This window comes from Aquarana catesbeiana, linkage group LG07 (assembly GCF_042186555.1).
Source record: "Aquarana catesbeiana isolate 2022-GZ linkage group LG07, ASM4218655v1, whole genome shotgun sequence".
Classification (NCBI taxonomy): domain Eukaryota; kingdom Metazoa; phylum Chordata; class Amphibia; order Anura; family Ranidae; genus Aquarana; species Aquarana catesbeiana.
Window position 1 is genome coordinate 180,735,920 of NC_133330.1, and position 9,942 is coordinate 180,745,861.

Genomic DNA, 9,942 nt, shown 5'->3' on the forward strand with positions numbered 1-9,942 from the left:
ACTGAATAAGAAGTATATTTACAAAGCTGTGAATGTGACATTCACTGAGTATTCAGGTAAAGGTAAATCAATCACTGTAATTTAAAACACATGAACCAGAAAAATACACTTGCACTGAATGTTTGGTGAATTTCAAATTCCATGCTTTGTAAATGTACCTTACCCTTTGAGCTACCTGTTATTCCTTGTCAAAAGAAGTTTATTGAGTATACAATGTTATAAAGATACATAAAGTAAGTTTACAAGGATCTATAAAGTAAGCTCATTGTTTTACAGTAGGGTTTATATAGGTAAATATCATGAAATTTCAAATATTAAACATTGGGTTCACGTAAACCTAAATTAAAGATATATATCATTTCCTTAGTTACTTTTGTAGGTATTTAAATGATTTATACCTACTATACATATTGTTTACAAGTAGAGTGTATATAGGTCAAATAAATTCTGATAATAAGCTTTAATCGTAAGGTGGAGAAAAGGAAAGAGAAAGAAGAAAAAGGGTTGAAAGGTAGAGGTATGGTCCACAAGGTTGTCCCGCTCGTCAGTTTATTATTCTTTTTAGTTCTCTTTTGAAGCCTTAGAATGGGTGTCTCTGTAAGTCATTTAATCTGTTACCATGGCAACAGGACAGAGTCATTGAAGTTTGACAGGAACTGTTGTTTTATCCAAGGATGCCAAAGTTTTTCAAATTTTGGAATTTGATTTTGATCGATGGCTACCATCTTAGCATGGGACATTGTATTATTCATTCTGTGAATTGTTTCTGCTAGTACCAATGTAGGAGATTTCCATGCCTTGGCCACTGTTTGTTTTGCAGCCGTTATTAGTTGGATCATAAGTTTGAATTGAGAGAGTGTTAACCATTCCGGTTTTAGATTAAGTAAGGTTAAATATGGATCTGGTTGTATTATTTTTTTAAATATTTTAGATGCAATCACGAAGACTTCCTTCCAGAAGGTTTGGATTACTGGGCACGTCCACCATATGTGTAAATATGTGCCTATTTCTGGGCATCCTCGAAAACAAAGAGCTGAGATATTAGGTGAATATTTTGCCACTCTAGCGGGTACAAGGTACCAGCGAGTTAGGACTTTATAATTTGTCTCCAGTGCTAAGATGTTGGGTGAAGATGACTTAGATGTGAGCCATATGTTAGACCAGTCCGTGTCTTCTAAAGTTCGTCCCAGGTCCTCCTCCCACCTCTGAACGTAAGAGGGTCTATTAAGATTTGCTACTCCATATAATTGATTATAAAGTGATGAAATTGTACCTTTAGCAAATGGATCTTTTGTACAGATTGATTCAAAAATGGATAATTGGGATAATGGTGTATCCCCCTTTAGGAATGGTGTATAGAAATTTTTGATTTGGAGATATCTAAATATCTCAGAGTTTGGTAGATCATATTTTTCTCTAAGCGATGGGAATGAAAGGAATGATTTAGATGCTATGAAGTCATTTAGTGTCTGAATGCCTGATGTTGTCCAAGCTTTAAAAGAATTTGGGTAGATCCATGCCGGATAAAAGGCCGGATTTCTGATAAAAGAAAGGAGAGGATTGTGTGGAGATTGTAACTGATATTTGGTTTTTAGTTTATCCCAGAGAGATAAGAAGTGTTTAGTTATGGGATTATGAATTTTAAAGCGGTCTTTAGGATCAAGCCATAATAAATTTGATATTAATAGAGTGTCATTTTCTGAAGCCTCTATAAATACCCATAATGGGATTTCCTGTTTTGCATGGTATTTGGACAGACTGGCCAAATGTGCTGCTCTGTAGTAGTTAGTAAAATTAAGGTATCCCAGGCCTCCTTTATTTTTGGGAAGATGTAGTGTGTGTATAGGTATACGTGGTTTCGAAGAGCCCCATATAAACGAAGTTGCTCTTTTTTGTACTATTCTCAAAAAATAGGAAGGAATTGGAATAGGGAGGACTCTGAATAGATAAAGCAATTTGGGTAGAATAGTCATTTTGATTGCATTAATCTTCCCCATCCAGGATAAAGGAAGTTGCGACCATTGTTTTATTAGATTTGTGATCTGTCTTAATACAGGAGGATAATTGGTTGAGAATAAGTCAGAATGAGATGCTGTTAAATAAATTCCAAGATATGGGATTGATTTTTCTGCCCATGTGAATGGGAGTGCAGCCCTAGCCGGGATCAATTCCATGTTTGTGAGTGAAATATTAAGCACTAGGCATTTCTTAGGATTAATCATAAGGCCGGATAGGGCTGCAAATCCATCAAGAGCTGGTATTAAGTTAGGACCAGAGACCTGTGGTGATGATAGAAAAAGTAATATATCGTCTGCAAATATACATAATTTGTGTGTAATACCTCCTACTTCAATGCCAGTTATAGTTTGGTTTGTTCTGATGTATTGGGCCATGGGTTCGAGTATAAGGGCAAATAATAAGGGAGATAATGGGCAACCCTGTCGGGTACCTCTTTCGATATTAAAGGCTTCAGATTTGTATCCAGCATATTTTATATAGGCTTTGGGTTTATTATATAATGCTTTGATCCATGTTAAAAAGTGGGGTCCAAAACCCCATTTTTGTAATGAATATTGCATATATTGCCAGGATACTGTGTCAAATGCCCTCTTAATATCGAGAGATAGAAAACATAAAGGGATTTTCCGTTTTTTAGCAATATGTGCCAATAACACTGCCCTGCGTATATTATCGCCTGCCTGTCTATTTGGCATGAAGCCTACTTGATCTCTATGTATTAATTTTCCTATAATGCTATTGAGGCGTTTTGCTATTATTTTTGCTAATAATTTAATATCGAGGTTTAACAGAGAGATAGGCCGATAATTCACACAGGAAGTATCATCAGAAAGGGGTTTTGGGATCATACAGACAATTGCCATTAGTGTTTCTTGCCGAAAAGAATGTCCATCTAGAAGTTTGTTAAAAGTTTCAGTGAGAATGGGAGAGAGTATTTCTGAGAATGTTTTATAGTATAAAGCCGAGTAGCCGTCTGGGCCTGGTCTTTTGTTAAGTTTTAGGTCTTTTATGGCGTTAGCAACTTCATCTATAGTTATAGGCTCATCCAAACTGCTTTTTTGATTCTGAGATAACTCAGGTAAGGTTATTTTTGAGAAGAAGGATTCAGCCTCTGTAGGATTAAATTCATTGTTTGTCTTGTATAAAGTTGCGAGATGTGAGTGAAATTTATGGACTATTTTAACTGGATTACAAGTGTAAACATTTTTTGATAATTTCAAACGTATTGGTTTGAAAGATTTGTTAGTTGAATTTAATGCCCGAGCCAAATATGTACCTGGTTTGTTTGTATTCATGTAGAAATTGTGTTTGGAGCGTTTGAGGGATTTATCAACTGACTCAGTGAGAAATAGATCGTATTCCAATCTAGATTTTTCCAGATGAGATTTTGTACTCTGAGATGGATTATCTTGAAATGATATGTAGGCTGCATTAAAATTGAGTTCTAGTTTTTTTGCTAGATTTTTGCGTTCCCGTTTAAATAGTGCCATTTGTCTTTGTATTGTACCACGCAAGACAGGCTTATGAGCTTCCCACAGTGTTATTGGGGAGATGTCTGTTGTATTATTAATTGATATGTATTCCTTTAAAGCTTGTTCAATGGCCATCTGATGTAGTGGGTGTTTGAGCATTATGTCCGGTAAGTACCACGTTGGGTCATGCGCTTTTGGTATGGCTGAGGCTATAGTAGTGTATACTGCATTATGGTCAGACCACGGAATCGGAATTATATCTGATGCAATAATTTCTGGTATCATTCCTATTGTTAGAAAAATATGATCTATTCTGGTGAAGGTTTGATGAGGGTGCGAGAAATAAGTGAATTTCTTTTTCATTGGGTTACTTTCTCTCCATGAATCTACCAGATTGTATTTGGAAAGAAGTTGAGAAAAAGGTAATCTAGAGGTTATTTTGGATGGTGTAAAAGGTGATTTATCTAGAAATGGGAGGAGGACCTGGTTCGAATCCCCACACATTATCACTGTTCCTATTTTGTGTGTATTAATCACTTGTAATATATGTGAGAGGAATGGTGTAGGTTGTTTGTTAGGGGCGTAGTAGGAAATCACCGTGATTGCTGTATCCATTATATAACCCATAAGTATCAGGTATCTACCTTCTGGGTCTTTAATTTCTGATGATAAGGTGAATGGTGTGGATCGGTGAAATGCAATTAGAGTTCCCCTTTGCTTGGTACAGGCAGAAGCCGTGTAAATTTGTTGATAAAAAGGAGAAATATATTTTGGAGTAGAATCTTTGGTGAAGTGTGTTTCTTGGAGGCATACTATGTGAGCCTTCTTGTTATGGAAACTACGGAAGGCTATGGTCCTTTTTTGAGGGACATTTATTCCCTGAACATTCAGGGAAAGTATATTCAGTGGTGCCATGGCAATAGATCAAATAGTTTTGACTTACTTTTTGTTATGCAGAGCTGACTGTGCAGATCAACCTGTGTGGACTGAAGAGATGAATAGATAGAAAAGAAACCAGTGAATTCTGGAGTAAAGAGTAAACAAAAAACATATGAGATTAGATGATACATTGTATAAATTATTTTTTGCAAGTAATCACAATTTACCCGTGAAAGAGAATAAATATCTCTCTCAGGGGAATAAGTGCCTTTGTCACACTCCCACATAATATGGTTGGGAGAATGAGGAGGGCTAATGGGGATACACGGATCTTCCGCTTACAGGAGAGAAGTGCTATGTCAAAAGACATCAAAATGATGTTTCATTAATTGGAGTGCAGAATATAGTTTTTGTTGAAATTATTTATTCCAGGGTGGTTGTATATGGTTAGTCTTGCCCTAGGCCAGCGGTTCTCAACCTGGGGGTCGCGACCCCCTGGGGGGTCGATTGCCGATTCTCCAGGGGGTCGCGGATGCTGGCCGAGATGCTGCCTGAGATGCTGGCCGAGACGGACCCGAAGTTACAGCCGGAGTCCGTCCGTCTCGGCGAGCGAGATGTCACTTCCTGCAGGGGAGAGACTGCACGGAAGTGACGTTCCGTCGCCGCCATCTTGGTACTCTCATCCACAGTAATGCTTAGACTTAGAAGTCGGCAAGCGGACATCTTGTTACACCCACCGAAGTCCGCTTGCTGTGGATGAGTGTACCAAGAGGGAGGCAACGAAACACCTGAAAAAGAACACCTGTGTCACTGTGACATCTGGTAAGTCACACAGGAGAAGCTGACAAGATAATATTTTTTTCATTATGTTACTTAACACCTATATATATATATATATATATATATATATATATATATATATATATATATATATATAAATGTCCCAGTTGGTTCCTCAAAAGTGTTTATTCCGTGCCAGTGCTAGATACATGTTTGGGTGCTATACACTTTGTGTATCTAGCACTGGCACGGAATAACCACTTTTGAGGAACCAACCGGGACGTTTATATATAAATAAGTGGTGGGGGCGCAAACAAACTGAAAAAATCTGAAAAAAAAAAACCCCATTAAAACGCCGCAACTGTGCCATCAAATGCAGCCACTGTGCTCATCAATTGTCGCCACTGTGCCACTAAACGCCGCCACTATGCCATCAAACGCAGCCACTGTGCCCTTTAATTGTTGCCACTGTGCCAAACACAGCCACTGTGCCCATCAATTGTCGCCACTGTGCCAGCAAACGTCGCCACTGTGCAGCCACTGTGCCCATCAATTGTCGCCACTGTGCCAGCAAACGCCGCCACTGTGCCAGCAAACGCAGCCACTGTGCCCATCAATTGTTGCCACTGTGCAAGCAAACGTCGCCACTGTGCAGCCACTGTGCCCATCAATTGTCGCCACTGTGCCCATCAATTGTCGCCACTGTGCCAGCAAACGCCGCCACTGTGCCAGCAAATGCAGCCACTGTGCTCATCAATTGTCGCCATTGTGCCACTAAACGCCGCCACTATGCCATCAAACGCAGCCACTGTGCCCTTTAATTGTTGCCACTGTGCCAAACACAGCCACTGTGCCCATCAATTGTCGCCACTGTGCCAGCAAACGTCGCCACTGTGCAGCCACTGTGCCCATCAATTGTCGCCACTGTGCCAGCAAACGCCGCCACTGTGCCAGCAAATGCAGCCACTGTGCTCATCAATTGTTGCCACTGTGCAAGCAAACGTCGCCACTGTGCAGCCACTGTGCCCATCAATTGTCGCCACTGTGCCAGCAAACGTCGCCACTGTGCAGCCACTGTGCCCATCAATTGTCGCCACTGTGCCAGCAAACGCAGCCACTGTGCCCATCAATTGTTGCCACTGTGCAAGCAAACGTCGCCACTGTGCAGCCACTGTGCCCATCATTTGTCGCCACTGTGCCCATCAATTGTCGCCACTGTGCCAGCAAACGCCGCCACTGTGCCAGCAAATGCAGCCACTGTGCTCATCAATTGTCGCCATTGTGCCAGCAAACGCAGCCACTGTGCAGCCACTGTGCCCATCAATTGTCGCCACTGTGCCCATCAATTGTCGCCACTGTGCCAGCAAACGCCGCCACTGTGCCATCAAATGCAGCCACTGTGCTCGTCAATTGTCACCACTGTGCCATCAAATGCCGCTACTGTGCCATCAAACGCCGCCACTGTGCCCCTCAGCCTGCTGTCTGCCTGGCAGCCCAGTACCACCTCTTCAGGCACTGCCAGCCCTCCTGGCTGCAGCTGCCCCTTTCTCCTGCCCACTCCACAGTCCTCCTGACTGACCTTCCATCCATCCCAGACTGCTCCCAGTCCCATCAGGCATGCTCTTCAGTCCTCTGACTGAACTCCCCAGACCACATGTCTGCTTCCTCCATGGAGACTCCCAGGCAGTGTCTCCTGCTGTCCTCAAGCTTGCTCCCAATGCCTTCAGGTGGAACTCTAGGGAAGATAACACTGCCATCTATGATGTGCTCTGTCACTAACATCACACTGCAATGTTTGGGTCTCTGAATCCCCTGTAGCAGTTTTATCACCTGTTGCCCTGCCAGTGCAGCTATTATTTTTCCTGTTCCTGGAGGAGAGTGACAACGATCCATGTTCTGCAGTGAAATCACACAGCGGCGGTGTCACCCTGTAGGCAGGGTAGTCTTAGGTAAGTAATATTTTATGATTTGCATATAAACAGCTTGTTGATCAGACTCACACTGTCTGAGAACTTGGTGTGGTCCGCTATGATGCAATTTTTTTTACCGAACTATGTGGCTGAGCACATGGATTTTTGAAAGGGAATTTATCTTTTGTAATTCTGTCTGTAGATGTGTAAGGCAAAAGACATGGATGAGATCTTGGGATGGGGGGGAGTCTTAAGTGTTAATAGTCTGTGTTATTGAAGCTATTCTTATAATATTTTTATCAGTGAGCCCATGATAATGGATCATAGAGAGAAGAACCTTAAGAAGAGAAGCTACAGTGACGATTTTTTCAAGTATGGTTTTACTTCAATAATTGCAGCAGGAATTGAGAAACCGCAATGCATTATTTGTAATAAAGTTCTATCAGCCGAATCTATGAAGCCCAACAAACTGAAACGTCATTTTGATACCAAGCATCCGAGCTTTGCTGGTAAGGATATCCAGTATTTTAAAAACAAAGCTGATGGCGTCAAGAAAAGCAGACTTGATACTGGTGGCAAGTACCACAAGCAAAACCTAGCAGCCGTTGAAGCTTCATATTTAGTGGCTCTCAGAATCGCCAGAGCTAAGAAACCTCACACCATTGCCGAGGATTTGCTGTTGCCAGCAGTTAAAGACATTGTTCGAGTTATGATTGGAGCCGAATTTGTTACGAAATTAAGTGCAATTTCCTTATCTAATGACACTGTCAGCAGGAGAATAGATGACATGTCTGCTGATATTATTGATCAGGTAATCCAGGAAATGAAATCTGCTCCACTTGGAATATTTAGCATCCAGCTTGATGAATCTACAGATGTTGCAAACTGTTCTCATTTACTGGTTTACGTGAGGTATATTCATGATGGCGACTTTAAAGATGAATTTCTATTTTGCAAACCTCTTGAAACAACAACTACTGCACGTGATGTATTTGACACAATTGGTTCATTTCTGGAAAAACACAAAATCTCTTGGGAAAAGGTTTGTGGTGTTTGCACAGATGGTGCTCCAGCTATGCTAGGATGTCGGTCTGGATTTCAACGTTTGGTATTGAATGAATCGCCAAAAGCCATTGGAACTCACTGTATGATTCATCGACAAATGTTAGCAACCAAGACATTGCCACAAGAGTTACAAGAAGTAATGAAAAGCGTCATAAGTGCTGTCAATTTTGTAAAAGCGAGTGCTTTAAACAGTCGACTCTTTTCAAAACTTTGTAATGAATTGGAAGCTTCTGCTAATGTTCTGTTATTTCACACTGAAGTGAGATGGTTGTCAAGAGGAAAAGTTTTAAAACGTGTTTTTGATCTTCGTAATGAACTAAAAACATTTTTTAATCAGAAAGCAAAACCGCAGTTTGAAGCACTTTTCAGTGATGAAAATGAACTGCAGAAAATAGCTTACTTGGTTGACATCTTTGCAATCTTGAACGAGTTAAATTTATCTCTTCAAGGACCAAATGCAACATGCCTCGATTTGTCTGAAAAGATCCAATCATTCCAAATGAAACTTCACCTTTGGCAACAAAAATTGGATGAAAATAGAATTTACATGTTGCCCAACTTATCTGCTTTCTTTGAGGAAAATGACATTGAACTTGACAAAAGGATTAAAACAATAAGTTCTGTCAAAGAACACTTGCAAATGCTTGCGGACGAAATTTCATCGTACTTTCCAAATTTTCCTGACACCCCGTTTGCACTTGCTAGAAGTCCATTCACAGTCAAAGTTGAAGATGTTCCTGAGAATGCACAAGAGGAGTTCATTGATCTCATTACCAGCGATGCAGCAAAAAATGATTTCTCTTCCATGTCCCTTAATAAATTCTGGATCAAGTGTTTGCAGTCATATCCTGCTCTGTCTGAGATTGTGTTGCGCCTTCTTCTTCCATTTCCAACTACATATCTTTGTGAAACAGGCTTTTCAAGCTTGTTGGTTATCAAGTCTAAATACAGAAGTAGACTTGTTGCAGAAGATGATCTTCGTTGTGCTCTTGCAAAGACCTCCCCGAGAATTTCTGATCTGGTGAGAAAGAAGCAACCTCAGCGTTCGCACTGACGCTTTAGTTTTTTGATGCATGGTTTCGCAACAATTTTGTAGCAATTTCGTTTACTGTTGTTTTATTAAGACTGTTACCGTTGTTACGCTTTGTATGATTACATGATTATACAATACAGTGAATACAGTTCAATACACAATGAATAAAAAATAAATAAACACAGGTCGTAAACATTTTATTCATTTGTAACTTATATGTTAATTATAAATATTGCGCACTATATATTACAGATTGTTTTTGTGGTTAATCACTACGCTTTAAAATGTTAAATTTGTAAGAGTGAAAATACATCCTGCATATCAGATATTTATATTTTGATTCATAACAGTCGCAAAATTACAGCAATGAAGGACCAACGAAAATAATTTTACTGTTAGGGGTCCCCACAACTTGGGAAATTTTATCAAGGGGTCACGGCACTAGAAAGGTTGAGAACCACTGCCCTAGGCTAAATAATTCAGTTAGAAAGGTACTGTTAATAACTTTGGTATTGATGAAGATAGTTTGAATTATTTTGGGATTTTAACCCTTTTAGAGTAAACAATTACATATTTTATTCATATGTAACTGTTTAGATATGTTAACTCATAAAATTAAGGTTGTATTGCTTCAGATTAGAATAAACAAAAACATAATTCTAGGAACTAGTTAGGTAATAATATATTTGTTTTAAGAAAAGAAAGAAAAAGCTTCCATTACTTCTGGATTATTGAACATATTTGTCCTAAAAAGTAATAAATCTATTGTTATTACCTGATAATA

At 39.7% G+C, this 9,942-nt stretch overlaps 1 protein-coding gene across 1 annotated transcript; it reads left to right on the forward strand.

Moving 5' to 3' along the window:
• Positions 1-7,281: 7,281 nt before the first annotated feature.
• Positions 7,282-9,576, forward strand: LOC141102498 (zinc finger BED domain-containing protein 5-like). The gene has a single exon (XM_073591436.1). The coding sequence runs from the start codon at positions 7,371-7,373 to the stop codon at positions 9,177-9,179; it is 1,809 nt and encodes a 602-aa protein (XP_073447537.1). The 5' UTR covers positions 7,282-7,370; the 3' UTR covers positions 9,180-9,576.
• The last annotated feature ends 366 nt before the right edge of the window (positions 9,577-9,942 follow it).